This window comes from Hoplias malabaricus, chromosome 16, assembly GCF_029633855.1.
Source record: "Hoplias malabaricus isolate fHopMal1 chromosome 16, fHopMal1.hap1, whole genome shotgun sequence".
NCBI lineage: Eukaryota > Metazoa > Chordata > Actinopteri > Characiformes > Erythrinidae > Hoplias > Hoplias malabaricus.
In genome coordinates, this window is record NC_089815.1 from 27,742,795 (window position 1) to 27,764,941 (window position 22,147).

The 22,147-nt window shown below is 40.1% G+C and overlaps 1 protein-coding gene across 4 annotated transcripts; it reads right to left on the reverse strand.

The window, feature by feature from the left end:
- Positions 1 to 459: 459 nt before the first annotated feature.
- col6a2 (collagen, type VI, alpha 2) lies at positions 460 to 21,751 on the reverse strand. Of its 4 annotated transcripts, none has more exons than XM_066647087.1 (28): positions 18,359 to 18,457; positions 15,946 to 16,022; positions 14,666 to 15,267; positions 14,058 to 14,078; positions 13,388 to 13,453; positions 13,222 to 13,275; positions 12,956 to 13,000; positions 12,816 to 12,842; positions 12,155 to 12,181; positions 11,986 to 12,030; positions 11,816 to 11,869; positions 11,670 to 11,732; positions 11,277 to 11,339; positions 11,131 to 11,184; positions 10,987 to 11,022; positions 10,821 to 10,883; positions 10,623 to 10,685; positions 10,467 to 10,529; positions 10,208 to 10,270; positions 8,829 to 8,879; positions 8,590 to 8,688; positions 8,411 to 8,473; positions 7,813 to 7,848; positions 7,615 to 7,660; positions 7,344 to 7,496; positions 6,579 to 7,034; positions 6,435 to 6,473; positions 460 to 3,388 (listed from the first exon to the last, which is right to left on the reverse strand). In XM_066647087.1, the coding sequence occupies exons 2-28, from the start codon at positions 16,007 to 16,009 to the stop codon at positions 2,787 to 2,789; spliced, it is 3,018 nt and encodes a 1,005-aa protein (XP_066503184.1). In that variant the 5' UTR covers positions 16,010 to 16,022; positions 18,359 to 18,457; the 3' UTR covers positions 460 to 2,786. The 4 variants fall into 4 exon arrangements, with proteins under 4 accessions (XP_066503184.1, XP_066503182.1, XP_066503183.1 ...); XM_066647085.1 differs by having other exon boundaries at positions 15,946 to 16,053; positions 18,359 to 18,376; XM_066647086.1 differs by lacking the exon at positions 18,359 to 18,457 and adding an exon at positions 21,559 to 21,751 and having other exon boundaries at positions 461 to 3,388.
- Between the last annotated feature and the right edge of the window lie 396 nt (positions 21,752 to 22,147).

Here is a 22,147-nt window from a genome sequence, read left to right on the forward strand (position 1 = left end):
CGTTAAACTGTGGTTTATATATGTATATAGCTTTAGGACTTACTGTTTGGTGCACTTTCAGACCATAAAAACGAAAGTCCTACTTTATGCTAACGAGAAGTGTAAGTGTAAAAGGAGTGTACACTCCCTCACACTTAAAGGCAATGAGTTTAGTCACAAACTGATTTTGTTAACTGCTGTTAAGCACTATTAAACAAAATGAGAGACTGAATTAAGACCACCTTATACCTTTGAAATGATGAAAGCATATGCAATGTCTTTATTAGACCATTCTTTTTGACAGTGAAATCATGTAAAAATGTTGTTTTGTTTAAGGCCGCTATTATGAAGCTAACTATAGGGAGCAGGCGGCCATTTTAGATGCAGTAATGCTTTATCACTACACAGAAGGCGGACATATTATGAAAATTATTATTGACAGAGTGTTTTATTTGAGAGAAACACATAAAAATCATTGTCTATTAGAGTATAATACAACCCAGCTGTGGATTTTCGAGCAGTTCTTTGGAAAAATGTAGCTAGCACCAACTCAGTACATTTTTGTTGAGTTTGAATGCCGTAAGTGATCATCCAACATTAGTCCTTGGCCTCACTAACCTTTATAATAATAATAATAAATATATTGTTTAGTTAAAAGTATACAGCACCTTTCAAAACTCAACGATGCTTATGTGGCTGCATGATATCAGACCCACAACAGCTTTCACAGAAAACTGTTATAATAGCAATTGTGGGCAAACTCCCAATCATTAATTACACCAGGTGTTGACAATCTTTAGGACATGTAGTATATAGTAAAATAAAGGTGAGTTTTTCATGTGCGTTTAATAATAATAAAAAGGATTTATTTTTAAAGTTACTACATCAATATGAAGTTCGGCAATTCATAATCCACTCACCATTTCAACCTTCAGAGGCAGACTGAATATGATGCATTATTTATATAAATAACACATTAAAGGAGGCAGGAATAACTCCTTGTTTGGAACAAATTACAAAAAGGAGCATTCACATCGAGTTTCTGCTGTAAAAACCAAGGATGATGTCTTCGTTCATCATTGAAGTGAAGAAAAATGGCTGCATATTTACTTCACAGAGGGTAATAGATGGAGAAGAAATTAAAGCACTTTTTAAATTCATTAGTGATTATATTTTAATGTAGTGCAACACATTAAACGCAGTATAAATCACATTACAGTTACTGACTTAACTTCCCATAGTGCTCTTAACACAAATGTTCTCTATAGGTCACGGATGTGTGTGCTTTGTCCAAAGTCAGAAACAGACAGTGACAAGTCTTTTAAATGTTGACTCTGATTGAGTATTTCTTCCTAGATACAGTATCAAGACCAGCATGGTGTTTATTTCCTCATACCTTCCAGATCTGTATGTGATTAAGTGTACAGTAGAAGTGTTGGAAATGAGTAACGTAATGCCATTATATGTACAGTGCTAATGAAACTGAAAAGTGTAACTACTCCATTATGAATATGTAAGAAACTCTTAACTGATGAGTTCTCGTCTTTAAACTTGAATGCACTGAGAAATTAATGGAAGCTTTGGAATTACCTTTTGTTAAAAATATAGTAAGCCAGTGTGATCTCTGTAATTTATTGCTGTGTGTATTTTGACAACAATGAAAGCAAAGCAACTGTATAGTTTACCACAGCCTGTTTTATTGTACTAATGCTGAAGTTGACAAAAAAGTATGGGGTTCATCCTTCAGGTTTCCTACAGCATGTCAAAATATTAATTTCATCATGGCATTGTAGAATTTACCAACTACATCAGATTACAGTTCTCCTAAATGACACAAAATGACTCATCAGTTGTGCTCTTTTTGCTTTTAATTGCTGTGTATTTGAACATACTTTTAGTACTCATCCTAATTCTTAATCATATCATTAAAGCAAGAGTGCAGAGTGAAGGAAATTGTTTTTATCCATCCCTGTGACTGGAGAAAAAGCTGTGGTGTGACTGGGTCCCTGCGCAAATATGAAGTAAATAACGACAGTATAACCTCGACTTCAATTGATCCTTATCATTAAGGGGTACACAGCTCTGGAGTTCAGGAAAATTTACAAAATTTCCCTGAGCAATTAACTGATGTATTATATTGGTGGTTTTTGAGCAGGGAAATCACCCAACGTTGCTGGACTCCAGAACTGAGCCCAGCTGGTAAGGCATCTGTGAGGCAACTGTGTCTCTAAGATATGTGCTTTCATCTGAATGGCTTCATTTAACCCTGAATAAGAATGGTTTCAGTTGAAGTCTGGAAAACTTCTTTCAAAGATAAACAGGAAAAACTCCAGTCTTGCTCTGGTTTAGCACCTTGGTGTGAATACAAAATAATCAGGTAGAGCCCTCTTTAATTACAAAAAAATCAAAAGAGAAACAAAAACCCTACTATGGCAACTTTATCAAAAAGTTTAACATTCAGTAAAATAATCTTTGGTGTGTTTTTCTTTTAACATTTTTGCAGTGTCTTCGTGTCCCCTTATCCCAAGTCCTCTGGTGCTTTATGGAGTGAGCTTGATAATGAGGATGCAACACACAGATGACTTTTTCTGCTCAGTTTGCAAGGTCAGACAAATCAAAGTAACACCCATGAAGCTCACCTACTATGGTTATCAATTCTTTTGATTCTTTAATTGGCCTTTCCAGGGCTGACAGAGCTGATATGAGATTGACTAAGGCTCTGCGAATGACCCTAATGACCAAGCTGACTCCATTAACGCACCATTTCCACCCATCCACTATTGTAAGCTTAACATCCCCTCCCACTCTCAGCAGATCCACCGAATGAACCGATCAAAGAAGCTGGATTTGGAGAGCTGAGTGAAATCTTGTCCCCTGAAAATAGCTGTCTGGTCTCCTAGAGCGAGCTTGGTCAGCACTTCTTGGTCAACATCGCTGCCCATTGCAATGACCGTGGGGACGCCCTCATATCTGCGCATGGCGCTGATGCCCTCGTCCAGATTCTTGCTGCTGGTGACACCATCGGTGATGAAGACGAAAGAGATTTCGGCGTTTCGGCGGGCGAGCCGTCTGCTTCCGCTCAGCACGATGTTGTTGACGGCATAGATGATGGCACTGCCCACGTTGGACGCTGAATCCAGGTACCTTACATTTGACAGACCTTCAAAGATGATGGTGAGATTGTGAGTGAGTGGGAAAACTATCTCCTGCTTGCTTTCATCGCCAAACTGCAGCAAAGACACACGGGTGTTTCTCTCGTCGGTGCTGCTCCGAGCCAAGGTCAGACGGTGAGCCACGTTCTCCACAAACTCCCGAGCTCGGCGGAAATTATCCAAGCCCATACGCTCCGAACCATCAAGCAAGAACACGAGCTCTACTGGCCGCTGGACACAACTGGCCACGGCTGGCTCTATAGGAGACAAATATACATCTTAACAAAGAGGACCGACCACAGAAACCTCCCATAAATTAAACACTGTTAATTATAAACTGCTGTGATTGAGAAAATACCTTGTATTGACACTTTTATATATATTTTTATGTACATGTCTTCCAGAGACATATTTATATACAAAATATGTAGACAGTGGGATTGAACCCGACCTGTTTGGCATTACAGGAAAGAAAACATTTATTTCTATAGGATTCCAAACATCGTAAAATGAACTCGGCGCAGAAACTAAGCATCACCTCAATAAACCATAATTACCATCAAATACTTTAAAAAATTAAAAATATCAGGCAACTATAAAAGACTAATACTAATTCTGGATCATGTTACTAAGCGAAAAAGTCACCCCAAAGCACCGATTCAAAATGGAGAATAAAAAACTACTTACGTCAGCACTAAGTTGCCAAACAGATTTATTTGATACAAAACAGCAATAATGCCCTTTAGCTTGTACATATGCATTGCAGGCTTAGAGCTCTGTAATTTTTGAATTGCACGTTCCAGATATACAGAACTATTATATAAGTCAATGGCAGTCGTGTTAGCTTCAGTCTGGGTTATAAACATTCTCATTCTCAAATGACGTTTAACCCCAAATCGGATTGTCTTCAAATGTCAACAGTACTTCGTCTTTTTTGCTCATGAATAAATAATGTTGGGTTTTTATATCAGTCACAGTGAAATGTTAGATATCTAAATCATCTAAAGTGTCGAACTGAAGCCCAAACAAAGCATGAAATTTAAGGAATGATTTTATCCTCTGAAACTGCATTAAAAGAGAGATTAACTGGCATTCTGATCACAGTACACTGTAAAAAATTGCTGTAAATTTACAGCAAGTCTGCTACAGTATTTTATTGTAATACTCAATTACAGTAATATGCTGTAAATTTGAAATACAGTAGAGTTCCTGTAAAAATACGGTAAATGGCTGGGAACTCTGCTGCCAGTATTTACAGTAAATTATTGTATTATTCAATTACAGTAATATGCTGTAAATTTGTAATACAGTAGTGTTCCTGTAAAAATACGGTAAATGGCTGGGAACCCTGCTGCCTGTATTTTACTGTAAATCACAGTATTTACAGTAAATTATTGTATTATTCAATTACAGTAATATGCTGTAAATTTGTAATACAGTAGTGTTCCTGTAAAAATACGGTAAATACCTGGGAACTCTGCTGCCAGTATTTTAATGTAAAATTTACAATAACTTTTTTACAGTGTAGGAGAAACAGCTCATCTATTACACTATACGTTTACTGAACAAATATCTTGTAATTTATCTAATAGGCTATGAAATCTAGAAATGTGTGCCATTCAACCAGAGGCTCTAGGCTTTAAAGGCAATGAAATATAACATAATGTGCAAAGTGCAAAACTATCACAGGATTACAAATAATAATAATAAAAAGAACAGATGGAATATATACAGACAGTGTGCAGTCATGCAATCACTATGTTTCACAGATACTTTTCATAGCTATGAGATACCCCCCGCTGGATTAAGGTTCACTGTAAATATGACACCTTTAATTTACTTAATTGTTGTTTATGTCAAAATGTACATGAAATGATATATTTAGATATGATCAAATGTTGAGAATGAGTACATGTTGTAGATGATTTAAAAGCAGCACGTTTGTGTAAAAAAATTAAGTAAATTTAAACGCATATATTTTCCAGTGTTCCTTCAAGTAACAAAATGACAATGTTCTCACATATTATCATACTTCAAGCAGCTTAGCTCAGGTTAATAAGACTGCATTGCACAAGCAAAGTGTCTCACGGTCAGTCAGGATGCCTTCGTTATACACTGTCTTATTTTTCAAGTACATAGTTTAAATATCTCCAAAAAGCAGCAGGAACTGAGGTCAGAAGGAAGAGGTTTCCATGTCACGTATGGTCGCCTCCAAGTCAAAAAAGCAGGTTAGCAATTTGCCATGCTTAGAGAAGGTCGTCCAACTGGCCATTATTAAATGTTAGTGATCAACCTTCAGCCATGAACAAGCCCTTTCAGAAAAGTGTTAACTAAATTCTTATCATACTTAGACCAGCTAGCTTCTTAGATACTTTACTGTTTATCCTATAGTTCCTTATGTATATATAAAACCTCACAGTGAGGACAACATTTCAAAATATAAAGCCATAGCCATTGTTTATCTGCCAAAATCAGCCAAATCAAGAGCCAGCGATCCTCTAACACAACCCCAGGGCTTGGTTAGGGTCACCCAAGATGTCAACATAGACGGTTCTGAAAGATTCAATGAACAGATCAGTCCACTGCTGTCTCTCTGCTCCGACGGCAAACTTGGCCCTCTGGGCTGTGTAGGCCATTGTGGCTATTGCCTGGCTGTAGCTATCTGGGTGCTTGGCCTCCTGCAGACCCCTGATCAAGTATGAGACTGTGGGGACAGTGCTCAGGACAGGGTTGTCCGTCCCTTCCTCTGTATAGGGTATGGGGTACCCATTCCACTCAGGCTTCACATCTGCAAGTGAGCGGTGAGACAACAGTTTTAGGGGTCTCCGAGCGCCCACTGAGCACAGTGCAAACCATGCTTGGAATCGAGCTGTAGCCATTTTTAAAGTCTGCAACCAGTATCACGTTTTATCTGCTCAGCTCAGTTACTTCAGTGTATTCTGGATTCGCACAGACGTTAATAAATGCAACAAGCTGGTTCCTTCTCCTTATACAAGAAATATTACGAGGCTTTTACCGCAGTTTCTTCTAGTGTTTCTAGCTGTGATTAACGTCACATTACAACTTCACTCCGGCACTAGTTTCTAACCATAGAAGAGATCTCGGTTTTTTAAGTTAAGCAGAAAATTTGGAGACAGTTTTAATGCCATTTATGTATCTACTCTCTGTATTTGCGTCAACATAAAAATATTTTCATTCTAACGTAGCATCTAACAGACAGAGTTCTTTGGTATGAATTCAACCAACATGGATTTTCTAAGCAAAGACAACTCACAGTTCATTTATAAGTAACTTGAATCTTACCAGATTTACAGGGAAGATCTGGGCAGATGACAACTGGGTCTAAAAGACAAAAGGAAAGAAAACATGAGTGTCCCATGCCTACATTACAGAACATGCGAAACGTAAAGTCAGGGCTGATGCCTATACAGCACACGGGCAACGTACCGGGGCAAAGCACAGTCTCAATCCTGTCGATAAATTCCTCCGCCACCAGGTCAGCGAATCGTTTCATTCCCATCACCCTTCCATCTTTCTGACAGGCGATGGACTTCAGACTCTCGTTCTCCTCCTGCTGTTCAAACATGTCTCCGATACCGATGGCGCTCACGTCGACTTTGGGGTCGTTGCAGAGATAGGTGAGCAGAGAGTCATCGTCCCGAGGGTCAAAGCGACCATCGGTGATGACCACCACGGTCACTTTAGCTTTGGCTCTGCGGCTGTCCCGGATCAGGTTATCATAAGCGAATTTCAGAGCGGAAGGGGTCCAGGTGCCTCCAGCGATCCACTCCAGCTTCTTCACTGCATCTTTGAAAGCGGACAGGGAATCGATCTTGGCGTCATCCAGACGGACGGCCTGGAAAGTTCCGTTGTGACTGTACTGGACTACACCAACACGTGTTCCTGCAACACAAGAGCAAGGCAATTGCGGCGTACATGCTAACAATTGCTACACGCATGCTAGGATTCCAACAAGCTAATCACATTCTTTCTGTTTGCTAATTAGGTATGCACACAAAACTGGTGTCCAGAATATTATCTGCTGATGAATGGAAAAGTATCATTATTAGATTTGGCCAACAATTTTTTTTATATGCCCATGCATCTCCAAAGCTACGTATTACTCCACATCTCTTATCATGCTATAAATCATGCTAATTCTGGATATGGATTATGGAGTAGGGATTAAGTCAGTTGTGATATTCTCTTTACCAGTCTCTGAGCTGGGGTCCTTAGCCATTGAGCCCAATCTGTTGATAGTGTTGATAACAAAGTTCTTCTCCAGGGTGAAGTTGGTCAGCCCCACACTCTCTGAGCTGTCAATCACAAACACAATGTCCAGGGCTCCACACCTCTTCTCACAATCTGAAAAAGAAGAGGGTTGGCATTGGCAAAGAGAAAATCAGAAGCATGAACCCGAAAGGATGCATGCCCTGTATTTAATGTTCATTTTCTATGTATTGACAAGTCACTGGTCACTTACCACAACAACCACAGGTCTCTCTGATGTAGTTCATGACATCACATTCCTGAGGAGATGTAAGGAAATTAACCGCATGACCCCATGCTTCTAATTATTGATTTATACTGAAATATATACTGAAATGTGGACCCACAGACAGGCCTTTAAGGTTGGTGTTGTTTAAGGTGGTAGCGCAACCATTAAGATTCCCGTACTTACTGTGAGACCTGGGTCTCCCTCTCGTCCAGGATCACCCTGACAAAAGGAAGATTTTTACAAATCAGAACTCACAGATACCCTTTTAGACCTTTAGATCTTAATTGGTCAACCCTAAAAAGTTACTACATGTCCAGAAATTTGTAGACTCACTCATCATGGACACCGTTTTTCAGATGTGGATATATACAGCTTGTAAAGCCTCCAAAGAAAATCATAAAATGAAACGGGGCACTCAAGCCCCTCAGCACCAGGCTGTGGAATAGTGGAATTGTATTTTCTGTGGAGATGGAGCTCTCTTCAATACCTTTGGGATGAATTGGGATGGTGTTTGTGATTCAGAACTGATCGTCCATGCTGAAAACCTGAGATATACTTATTTTCTTATGGCTGAAAACCAACAAACCTTCATAGCAATTTTCCAATAGTAGCAGTAGAGGGTGTTACTGCAGTAAGTATAAAATATGCCTTTAAACCTCACTGATTTCAGAAGAAATGTGAGATGAGCAGTTGTCCACAGACGTCTGGTCATATAGTGTATGTAACCTATTCCATTTTGTAATCCTTATGACACTCTCAAAAAAAACCCCACTACACTCACATCTCTTCCTGGTTCCCCTCTGGGCCCCCTTGGTCCAGGCTCACCTGAAGGTCCAGGTTCTCCCTGAAGACATAGAAAACAACCAGAGCCTTCAGTGTAGCTCTTTTATTTTATTTTTTTACAATCCAGTCACACAGATTTGTGGTAATAAACAAACCAGATGATGACTATTTACTCACAGGATTTCCTGGAGTTCCTTTCTGACCTGGATCTCCCTTCTGTCCACAGTCCCCTCTGCTCCCTCTGGGTCCAGGTCTTCCTTTTTCTCCTCTGTCTCCCTGTGAGAGGAAACATGTTATGCAAATGGTTGTGGAATGTGGTTTAACATAAAGTAAATTCATTAATTGTCTATAACCGCTTATCCAGTTCTGGGTCGCGGATAAAGTAAATTACACGTGAACCAAATAAGCCAAGGTACCGTTGGTCCTCTTGGTCCGGGGTAGCTAAATCCAGGTCTGCCCGTGTCACCCTGTAGAATGAGACAAAATAACTTGAAATACTCAGATGTGAACCAGTAATTCTTCCAAGTAAATTAGCATGCATCTGTCTGAAATAAGTATATGGTCAATATGCTCACTATAACCCAAACAACTCCACTGAAGATCTTTCCATAACACCTTAATTAAAGGCTAAGCAGCAGCGATATGAAAGTGTCAAACAAATAAATACAGTGGAGTTTGAGTTCCTAACTTGTGTTTATTGATAGTCAGAAAACATGTTATTTCTTACTAATTCAAGGAGTAAGGTTTAAAAGACCATTGGTCCCCGCCCCTCAACGGTGTTGGGAAACTCTAATAGGCGTCTTGCCTGTGACGTAGATGGTGGACAACACTCTAGAAGCTGCACTTAATTTAATGCAAAATGACGAAAAGGTGTGTTGTTTTTGGCTGCAATCATTCAATGTACAGTGGGACATCTGTGCACAAATGGCCCAAAGATCCCAAAATATCCAGAAAATGGACTAAATTTGTCAGCTTTAAACGGACACTTTGGAAAGGACCGTCCGCTCACTCCGTTATCTGTAGCTCATTTCACTGGCACTTTTCCAACAATATGGGCATGTAAGGACACCAACGAAAGGTGTTCAAGAGCCTCTGTAACATGGAGGTAAACAGGGTAAGGACACTCACTTCGCCTGTTTTAGTTGGTGTTAGTTAACGTTAGCTTGACTCGCTAAACTCGGTGGCTCAGATTATACTCGGCTACGTAGCTGCATTACGGAGGTTTATAGTGTCGGAGGAATTCGAGTTCGACTTCGATCACATTTACAAGAATAACGGTACCTCTACATTTGAGTTTAGCTTATTGCTAGGCTATTGTCATGAATAATGTTGGTTATTTAGCTAGATACTGTCATAACAGTCAGTCATAACGGTGTTTTACCGCGGCGTTGTTCAGCTGTTGTCCACCAGTGACGTCACGGTTGCGTTCAAGAATTTCCGTAGCGAGCTCGGGTTTTTCCGTCAATTTAATAAAATTGTCAGTTTTAAAGCAAATTAAGCTGCTATTTTCATTTTAATTCATACTTATATCTGTCAGTAACTACAATAATGTGAAATATTCATGGAGGTCCATTAAGTGGGGCTTATCCTTTAAAGACATCACTCATGACACCCACATATGCCCCTCACGGTTCACATGAACCTACACAGACATCCCCACAACTGCAAGTTTTGTAATTGTTTTGTTAGAGACCGTGTTTCAAGGGACTCCCGAATATCCCGAATAACACTTAGGCTTTGAGTCTGTAAAAAAGGTGAAATAAACAGACAAACGGTTGTTTGGTGTCAAACATACTTGTGGTCCTGGGAATCCTGGGTCTCCTCTGGGTCCTGAATCACCAGGGTCTCCACGACTGCCCTGTTACCAGAAAGACAGAGTGTTTTCCGCCTTTAAAGGCTAATCAAAGATCAATTCCTATCAATATTAAATACATTACCCCAAAAATACAAGTAACAATTCTTATACCAACAACAGTTCTATAAGATATTTGCTGCTGTTATTCCGTTTATAATATAGACTGATTATTGTTTTTACGTTGGAAAACGTATCTTACATTTCTCCCAGGTTCTCCTGTAGCTCCAGGTGGGCCTCTTGGTCCTGGAAGTCCTGGATCTCCCTAAAAATATAAAGAAGTGGGGTTTTCTTTGCCCTAAATGCTGTAATAATGAATGAATAGTGAAAAGCATTCGAAACGCTGTTTAGCAATTACCTTTGTTCCTTTGTTGCCAACTTCTCCTGCAAGCCCTCTCAAACCTTCAGAACCTGGTTCACCCTGAGAGTCACACAGATATCACTCACTTATTGCTGCCATTTAATTTCAGTACTGTCTTTATACCTATAAGTAAAATACGGTAAAATATTAGACACATTCATTCTGCTTAGAAAAGCCATTGACAGGGACACACACCCTCTCTCCTTTGGGTCCGTTTTGCCCCTGACCCCCCTTTTGTCCAGGATCACCTCTTCTTCCCTATGAACACAAATATGAAATAGTATATATGTCAACATAAGTGCAAATATTAATAAAATGATACAGGTATATTCATACATATGTATTATAGGTTTTTACTTACCGGGTCTCCTTTCGGCCCAGAGCCCCCTGGTGAACCCTGTAATATACATTACATTTGGAAGATCTATTAATATATTAAAAATTGGAATACAAATATGGAAAACAAAAATGAAAACAACAACAACAACACAAAAGAAATACTCACTGCAGAACCCTTGAGCCCTGGAATACCTGGTGTTCCTGGACTTCCTCTCTCACCCTGAAGAGAGGTTAAAAAATCAGTACCAACTTGCTCAAGCAGAAATATTCTAGTGAACAGGTTGGACAATAAATAATTTCTGCTGAATGTACCTTAGGACCAGGATCTCCATTTGGGCCTGGTGGTCCTGATCTCCCTGGGCGACCTGGATCTCCCTGACAACAAAACAAAATTAAACAGCTTGTATATGGTGGTAATACGACTTATTCTGTTAAATTAATAGAACATTTTCTACAGGTGTAAAGATGAACAGAAGTCAACATTTTTTTTCAATGCAACATGGGGTTGCACTTATTGACCCTTGTGTGGCCTGTTTCTTCTTCTCCTCCGCGTATTTCATGTGCATTGATTTCCTCTTCATGAATCTAAAACTGACTTTAGATTGTGACAGTGGCACAATAATTTCACCCACTCTGCCCCACATCCGTCTGATACACAGTTTGCCCCATTTTGAAAATTGAACGCGGTGATAACACCCTTAATACCTTATCTCCAGAAGTGCCTTTCGGACCAGATTCTCCTACTTCTCCAGGATAACCATCAGGGCCCTGTCAAATGAATGGACATCTGTCACTACACTTGTTCAAGTCATAAATTAAGTATCTGGTCTAAATATATGATCCCCACACACCTTGTCACCTGGATCACCTTTGCAGCCAGTGGCGCCAATGCGACCAATTTTTCCCTAAAAAATATATTACATTTTTAAATGAAAAAACAGACATAATTTAAAAGCTGAAAACAACAACAACAACAAAAAAAAAACAGCCAAGACACTCTGAACCATCTGGTCCATTTTACCTTCTGTCCATCTGTGCCATTGCGTCCTGACAGTCCCATCGCACCCTGTCATGAAGCAGAATCAATACCAGATATTATAAGATAAAGCATCAACATATGATTAATTTAATGTTTTGAGGTACTGTGTCAAAGACATGGCCTTCAAATTGAGAGTGACGTATGAACTTACCTTCCTTCCTTGTGTTCCAAACTCCCCCTATATGTCAAAAGAACAATATGTTTATTCAACACAGGTTTTTTGTTTGATGTACAGGGGTTGGACAATGAAAGTGAAACACCTGGTTTTAGAGCACAGTAATTTATTAGTGTGGTGTAGGGTCTCCTTTTGCGGCCAATACAGCGTCAGTTCGTCTTGGGAATGACATACACAAGTCCTGCACAGTGGTCAGAGGGATTTGAAGCCATTCTTCTTGCAGGATAGTGGCCAGGTCACTACGTGATGCTGGTGGAGGAAAACGTTTCCTGACTCGCTCCTCCAAAACACCCCAAAGTGGCTCAATAATATTTAGATCTGGTGACTGTGCAGGCCATGGGAGATGTTCAACTTCACTTTCATGTTCATCAAACCAGTCTTTCACCAGTCTTGCTGTGTGTACTGGTGCATTGTCGTCCTGATACACGGCACCGCTTTCAGGACACAATGTTTGAACCATTGGATGCACATGGTCTTACTGGTGCAATGTGTAATTAATGAAGATTGTCCACCAGGCTGCTCCAATTTAGCCATGAAACCTCCCACACTACAATGACAGGTGTTTCAGTTTCATTAACCCCTGTAGATTTCATAAATCCATTTCAAGTGTTGTTATCTGAATACAAATGAATCCCACCTTTTCGCCTTTGAAACCAGGTTCTCCCTAAAATGACAGATATAAGACAAATTAAAAATAAAATACAGACAATGAATAACACAATGTCAAAGATTTACATTTGATTTCAAAACAATGATCAATAATGAAGTGGCACTTACCTTTGGTCCAGGATGACCAATGGGACCCTCAATACCTGGGTCACCCTGCAAATATACGGAGAGAAAATTTAGTTGTTTGACTATAGAACTCACAAAGTACAGTCTAAATTTGAAAATCCAGTAAATAACATCATAATTATTGACCCATGTCCCTGCTGAATGATTTGTAGTGTTGTTACACACTTGCTTACATCAAAGGGTCTACACGTGTATTACACAAGTATCTGAAAAGTCTCAGTAAAAGGCGGTAACTTCTTTGTACTCACCGGACGGCCTGTTTCTCCTTTAGGACCAGGACCACCATTGTCTCCTTTTGCACCCTGTAATTACAACATACAATCGTTCAAATCAAAGAGTAACAGCATGACTAGAATAATTTTGCCACTAGACATAATCTGAAGAGTCAAATGTACTGTGTGTCAGCAGACTTACTTTCTGCCCTCTGTGCCCCGGTGGACCTGGAGGTCCCGGGGTCTCCAAACATCTCAAACTGTAGCACTGTCAGAATATTAGAAAGAGACCATTAGATGTAAAAATCTTATAATCGGTTATAAACATTTGACAGAATGACTGTGAGCTCTCCTATTTGTAATACATTTTTCTATAATAAAGAAATAACATGTAAGTTTATTAGCGCAGTAGTATTCTTTTGAGGTGGAACAGTCCCTGAATGTGAGTGTGTGAGTGAGTGAGTGTGTGAGTGAGTGAGTGAGTTATGTAGGGGAGGCAGTGAGTGTGTATTTGAAAGTGTTTGAAGGGGTGACTGAGTAAGTTACAAGGCAGTTTCATGAAAGCATAAAATTTGCAGCTAAAAATATCACTGAAATATTGTTGTCACTTCAGTATTTCCATCATAAGATTTATATTTAACATTTGCCTTTATGCCATGTAAGCTTTTCATGACAAATCACATTATTAGATAGATAGATAGATAGAGACAGACAGACAGACAGACAGATAGATAGATAGATAGATAGACAGACAGACAGACAGACAGACAGATAGATAGAGTACTGATCCCAGAGAGAAATTCAAGGGATTCAAATAATTGTGTTTACATTATAATTCTTAAATATTTTTAGTAAATAAGCCAGGGTCTTACCTCTTGGTACGCTAAATGTAGCTGTAGAGAGAGAAAGGGAAGATGGTAAATATTCACAGAGCTGTATATAGCAGTGAACAGTGAGACTGAAATAAAATGTCTGATGTTTCAATATTTTAAAAGCCTGTATTCTCACAATCATAAACATATACATTATGATTAATTGCCATATACCATCATTGTGTTTGACTATTTAAATCTCTTTTACTGTTCATTGTAACTGTTTAAGGACAAACTTAAAGTGGCCCAGTCAGACACTTAACTTTCCTGTGTTTCAGTACTTAGTAGTTCCTGATTGGTGGCTGAAACACCTGGAGCTCAATTAAGCACTCGTTACACACTGCTGCCTCTTAATGTCCTTAACATCAGCTAAAAAATAGTACACAATGCTGCCCTCTAGCAGCATCGTGAGGTTTGTTTTTCTCTATATACGTGGATCGATAATCGTAATCGGCTCAAATAATTACAGTAAACCTGGTATGTAATAAATGTGACAAACCTGACACATAAAGAATCAAATGCAAAATGTGTTGTCAGTTGAAAAAAGTTCTCACACACAGATTATTAATGAACCGTACAAAGCAATATTACTTGAAGAGATGCGTTACCATGGCATCGTAGATGCGGTCAATGGTCTTAGTTAAAATGGCAGGCCGCTTTACATCCACAGCCATGTAGTCGCTGCGGTAGAGTCCAGAGGGTGTGTTAGCGATTTCTCTCAGAGATGATTCCTCCAGGTTTCGGGATGTAGCCACTGAAAAGATAGAAATGTTGTGTTCTCGAGCATGCTCTGCTGCAACTTTTATATCGCCACAAGTTGCTTTTGTTTGATGACCGTCAGTTATGACCACTGCAAAGCGCTTGGTGTTGGGTTTGGGAGTAGATCGCATTATTTGACTGACCATGTTTTTGATGGCACAGTCAATGAAGGTGCCTTTGCCAAGGTACTTGATTCTTTTCACTTTTTGGATAAAATCGTCCTTGTTGGTGAAGGAACTGATAATCTCCTGCTTCATTGAGAAGTGGAGACCACCCACTTGCCAGCGAATCTGCACCAGGCCTTTGTAGTCTACGTCTTCCAACTTCTGAGCAAAGGCCGCAGTGAAGTCCTTGACGCTTTCCACCAGGCTGCCTGGAGGGTTCTCCTGAAGAGCAATCGTTTCAGATGTATCAATGAGGAAGTACAGGTCGATGGGACATTCTGGCTTTGCTGGATAAACAAACACACACAGAGGCATGAGTGTGATTTGGAAAAAGGAATAATAATACAATGATATTGTAACAAAATGAAAGTTAATTCATGCCATGGGGAATATTTTGTGATAATAAGCATCAAGAAAAAAATGCAGCAATATAACAATTTGTGATGGTTAATTATTTGTAATTATTAATGATTTGTGAAGATTAATGATGGAATTGAATACTACAGCTGTGTACGTGGGGCAGCCGTGGCCTGGTGGTTAAGGAACTGGGCTTGTCACTGGAAGGTTGCTGGTTCGATCATGGCACCCAACCCCCCCCAACTACTCCCGGTGGCTGCCCACTGCTTTGGGCATGTGCTCAATGCCCCCTAGTGTTCACTCGTGTGTGTGTGTGTGTGTGTAAACCCTGTATATAAGCCTATAAAATTCTGTGAAAGTTCTCATGGAGATATAAGATTAATAAAGACCAAATTTATTGAATAAGGGAAAAAACTACTCCTCAACAAGTAGCTAAAATAATTAAGGCTGCATTCCATTACCAGGGCAGTGCACCCAGTGTGCAGTGATGTCTGTGGGTCACAATGTTCTTTATTTCTTTTTGTTTTTTTGTCAGAGGAAATGCAAAAGAAAATCTCTAAGATATGATAAAACAGTCAATTTAACAATCAAAACGCAGAGAGACTCACGGAGGCACTCAGGGACTGTAGTTCCGAACAGGAAGCACAGGATAGCGAACTTTAACAGCATCATCCTCCTCTTCCTCCTGTCAGAAAACAAAAATATTTTCCGTGAACCTGCAAACCAGCAGATTTTAGACCCATGCATCATTAATATAGTACTGTAGTTTAGCTCATGTAAACACATTCATCACAACATTTATATAATTACATATTCTACAATTTCACACTGGAAAAATGTTGGAAAATTACTCCACAAATATTTTTCTCACCACATGGAGTAGACTGAACTGCAATGACCAAGAGCAAAGCTAAAAGAAAGCTGAGAAACTTCATTTGTCTGTTTCTAAAAAAGAATGAATGATATTACAGCTGAATATATCTGTAGTTCTTATAGTGGAATGTCTGTCCACTATCTTGGCCCTCCTAGTTTATGCTTCTGTACAGTCATTTCCACTCATACAAGACCCAGATACTAACTCTATCTGAGCATATAAACACAAAACGTAAACCTGACTAAAGCTTTTGGCTCAAACAGTGCAAAGAAATTCCACTTGTTCAGCTTGTTCTGGTCCCTGTGCTTTTGGCTGACTCCACAACGTCAAACTAGGACATGCTTTTCCCTTTGTGCCTTCACCAGCAAGTGAAGTTGACTGACAGTTTACTTGACCCTTCCTTGTAAGCAGATGCCAATCTGAGAAGTCTCCAAGTGACCCGTCTCTCTAATATTGTCTCTATAATATAGTACATTCTAGTAGTTCACCTTCTAGTAGTTCATAATGCACCCTCATTCCAGTCCCTCAGCTCTGCTAATGGAGCACGCTCCTCAGAGTTTCCACAAATAATGCTCCAATTTGTTATCATCATCTACTTAGTGGAGATGATGTTTATCAGTTTCTTCCAATTCCCATAACACCCAGACAACTATTTAGATTCAGGTGAAAACAAGAACAGATGTTAAGTGTGTCAACGTTCAAAGGAAAGAAAAAGCAACTGGCAGGTTTAGCTTTCCTTAATCCTCAACGAAACATTACATTTAAAGTAGAAAAGGTAGTTTGTAGAGTTTTGAAAAAGTGCTATATGAGTGCAATAAATTACAAGTCACATATGAATGCATGAATGTGGTAGAGACATGAAAGCCTTGCCTTAATTTTGTATCAACAAAATACAGCAAAGTCAAAGCCCTTCTGCTTTTGAATTTACTGGGATTCAGGTGAATGTTCAACCAAATAACAAAGACAAGTTCAGAGAACTGAAGTCCCAGATGAAAACTGAGCTAGCACTGTGTTAGCAGAACTCGGGAGCTGCCTGTTATATGCTCAATAAAATATCCAGATAGCAGACCCTTGCCTAATCTGTGCTACTTTTGGCATTCACAGTTAGCACTGGCAAGTGTCATGTGGGCCAAGTATGAGCCAGATAACACAAGCTGGGCTTGACCAGGGTTACGGTATGTGTTTTGTTGACCAGATGTGGGCATTTTAACATATTACCAGTATTCACACACATAAGCATGCGAAACATTGGAAACTAAAGTCTTAATCACATTTCGATTGAACTGTGGCTTTTTATGTAGAAGCCAGAGTTAGGGTTGGAGAGATTTACCTCTGTATGTGCCTCAAATAAAAGACTGAATAGCTGGCTAAATATTTCTGCTGTCATTGCTATGATAACAAGACTTCTGAAGATCCATTTGAGGCGCAAGTGGGTTTAATTATATTTTTATTTTATGTTGGTGTTCATATAACTGTTTTCAATTTTAAATATGGAAAATGGGAGGAATATTTAGGAAAAGTAAGCACAGTTCCACAGTAATAAGTACTTAAGATATTTTCACACCATGAATCAGCAAAAGCCGTTTTTTCACTGGCCATTGATTCAGTTTTCTGGGTTTTTTTTAATCTTTGCTGTAAATAGTTGGCAACAAGATTTTATGTTACTTCAAATTTTCTTCCCTGTCACTGCAGCCGAAAAGAAAAATCAGATATTTAGTCATCCATTTGAGGCTAAATTCAATCATAACTGCATGAATGTCTAAGATGAGGGGGCATTAGCAGTTTAGCATGCTAACGCTAACCTCACAAGCTTTAATTTTAGCCACAAACAAAATCAGTGTTTCACACAGTGTAAATAGGTGGCAACTTGAATTTGAACTTAAAAATTGAATTTGAATATATTTTGCTGTATATTTCAATATTTTAACATATTTAAAATCTTGTTATTCTTTTTTGTGGAACAAAAATGGCAAGGGCACCCTTTATTATATGTAACGACTATGCTATGCTAATAAGTACAACTACCTAATATACATTCATCGTACATTTTAAAATCCCTTTATCATAATTACTTGATATTTCTACAATTTTAATACATTGTGAATAATTATTTTTCATATTAATAAATACATAGCAACCAAACATACAAATGTGAGCTTGCATTTGCCTCTGGCCAGTTTTAAAAAGCCTTGTTTGAAAACTAAGCAGAAACGTCAAGGAATCAGGCTGAAAGCAGTGAACACTTTTGCCTGATGGTCAATAGGTGTCGCCATTTCTCTCTTTGCTCATTTCCAACTTCTGGACGAAGTGTTGAAGAATCAGGTGCTGATGTTGGATGGTTCTGGAAAACAAAACCCACTCCAATTTACACTCACCAAAATTGTAAGAATGGTTCTCCATCATTCCAGAGAACATACGTATGTTATGTAATATGTAATATTATGAGCTGCTGAGACACTTTTATCGCTCTGTGCTTGTTTAAATGTTGCAGGTGGTGATGATTTCTACGGCAGCATTTTCCACCATAGTTGAGTGCTCAGGAGGTTGGGCTTATGTAAATGATGCTAGTATCATACAGTCAGAATACTACCTGTTATGCTAATCCAACTTAAAAAAGCATGATACAAAACTTCAGACTGTATATTAAAACCGTTCATACATAATACACAGAATAAAATATCAATCTCTTGTGGCTGTTTAGTAAACTAGAACCTGGATGCAGTCATGTGCTCTGTGGAAATTTGTAGGAGTTTAATGTTGCATCTTAGAAAACATCTTAAAATCCAGTACTAAAATATTTTTCAATTCTATTATCATACATGATTATTACAACTCCGATTTTCACCAGGTTGTTCGTCTTGCTCACCTTGTAATCACAACATAATTGCAAGGCAGTTACAAAGATTATGAAGGCCCGTTTCACCCAGGGTCTATGGCCCACTCGTTTAGTCAGTGCTCACATAAACACAGGGGGAGCTTTATTTAATTCTTGTTTATGCATGCACCTTCAGGTCATATCATCCATCCATCCATTATCTGTAACCCTTATCCAGTTCCGGGTCACGGTGGGTCCAGAGCCTACCTGGAATCATTGGGCACAAGGCGGGAATACACCCTGGAGGGGGCGCCAGTCCTTCACAGGGAGAACACACACACACTCACACATTCACTCACACCTACGGACACTTTTTGAGTCGCCAATCCACCTACCAACCTGTGTTTTTGGACTGTGGGAGGAAACCGGAGCACCCGGAGGAAACCCACGCAGACACAGAGAGAACACACCACACTCCTCACAGACAGTCACCTGGAGGAAACCCACGCGGACACAGGGAGAACACACCACACTCCTCACAGATAGTCTCCCAGAGGAAACCCACGCAGACACAGAGAGAACACACCACACTCCTCACCGACAGTCTCCCAGAGGAAACCCACACAGACACAGAGAGAACACACCACACTCCTCACAGACAGTCACCCGGAGGAAACCCACGCAGACACAGGGAGAACACACCACACTCCTCACAGACAGTCTCCCAGAGGAAACCCACGCAGACACAGAGAGAACACACCACACTCCTCACCGACAGTCTCCCAGAGGAAACCCACACAGACACAGAGAGAACACACCACACTCCTCACAGACAGTCACCCGGAGGAAACCCACACAGACACAGGGAGAACACACCACACTCCTCACAGACAGTCACCCGGAGGAAATCCACGCAGACACAGGGAGAACACACCACACTCCTCACCGACAGTCACCCAGAGGAAACCCACACAGACACAGAGAGAACACACCACACTCCTCACAGACAGTCACCCAGAGGAAACCCACGCAGACACAGGGAGAACACACCACACTCCTCACAGACAGTCACCCAGAGGAAACCCACGCAGACACAGAGAGAACACACCACATTCCTCACAGACAGTCACCCGGAGGAAACCCACGCAGACACAGAGAGAACACACCACACTCCTCACAGACAGTCACCCTGGAGGAAACCCACGCAGACACAGGGAGAACACACCACACTCCTCACAGACAGTCACCCGGAGCAGGACTCAAACCCACAACCTCCAGGTCCCTGGAGCTGTGTGACTGCGACACTACCTGCTGCGCCACCCTGCCGCCCTCATGTCATATAATTGGTGAAGAAATTATTTTTAAAATGTAAGCTTCTATTTAAAATAAGAATAAGAAATTATTTCACATATATAAACACATGATATTTATTTTGTGTATATTTTACCAGTCAAACGAACAAACTGGAGACTAAATAGACCCTAGAAAGTGATACGGCCGTGAGAGGATGTAGCACTTAGGCTGCAGGCATAACAACATGCTTTAATAAACCTTAAAAATCACATGCACATTACAGCTCACATAACAAAGAAACTCCACTAGTTTATGCTACTCCTTATGCATTAGGGGTGGGAAATGACCATGTTAAGTCTAAGAACCTTTACTTAAACAGTAATACAGCGATCATAGGCCAATAAATCCCAGTCTTACAGCACAGAGCTATAAATGTCTACATTTTTCCTACACAACACAGCTGTCTTACACTTACATCTAAAGTATACACATTAAAACGACCGGAGACCTGCAGGAAAAGCACTCACATACGCAGTGTGGCCAAAAGTTTGTGGAAACCTGCTCATCCAACATTTCTCCTGTGCCTATGAATGTTATTAAAAGCTCATTCTCATTTACGGCAACAGCTTCAACTCTTCTGTGAAGAGACTTGATATTTATCCACTTCAGGTACAGACATGTAGGTGAGGTACTGGTGTTTGATGATTATTTCAGGATCACAAACACCCCTCCAACTCATCCCAGAAGCACTGGATGGAGCTCCATCCCTCAGGAAAACGCATTTCCACCAAAGCTTAGAAACGCACAGCCTCTAGACAACGCCTTGAACTGAGGATGGTGTGTCTGGGCTCATGTGCAGCTGCTCCACAATGTCGCATATCATTTCATGCATTTCTCTGGAGATTGTAAAAGCTGTGGTTGCAGAAGTGAACCCCTGGGAGCACAGTGGAGGAATGTTGTATGTTTTAAACCTATAGATGAGTGCAGCGTACAAATAAAACCATATTAAAGCAGCATACAGCATTCAGAAATCACCACTTTGCAAGTTCAGTGCGTCACTGTGTTTCCCTTAAACCTTCACAACTAACACTTAACAAACCAAGACAACAAAACAGAGCTGGATAAATATGAGTTCTGACTTTTATGACCACATCCAGCAAAAACAACGTCTGACCAACTTCTGCATTCCTTAGAAAACCAAGAGCCCAACAAGACCCAAGTCTGAGAGTTCAGACTCACCTCACCCACGCCCAGGCACAACTTCTCCTTCAGGATCCGAGTCGAGTAGTTTTTACTTTAATGTAAACTCCCTTTAGCGTTCATCCCGGGGTGAAATATAAAGTGAAGATGTAAAAGAGCGGAGTAGAGGAGTGTGAGAGGAGTGTACCCACAGCTGCAGCTCTCTCTCTGCGCCTCCTCTACTGTTCTCCTCCCTCACACACACACACACACACACACACACACACACACACACACACACACACACACACAGATATAGAGCGCACGACATTACCGCCTCTGTCCACGTGGCGTCGCTGTGCCTCCATACACACGTGCGTTCAAACATTGCGCGTATTTCATTGGAAATTTGTTTCACTGTGTGTTTTCCTTGAACCAAGCAAAGAAAAAACAGCAGCATTGTGTTTTGTTTTACTCCAGCCATCCTCCATCACCCGCTGGCACTATCTGAACACATGGCAGATGTTAATATCAAGCGTCACTGGTTTCCAAACCTAGGCCCATTTGTTTATTATCTAATCAAGTTGAGTCTTTTTAAAATATAAAACACAAAAACAGATTGTTTCTTTGAGGCACATATGTCCCTTTC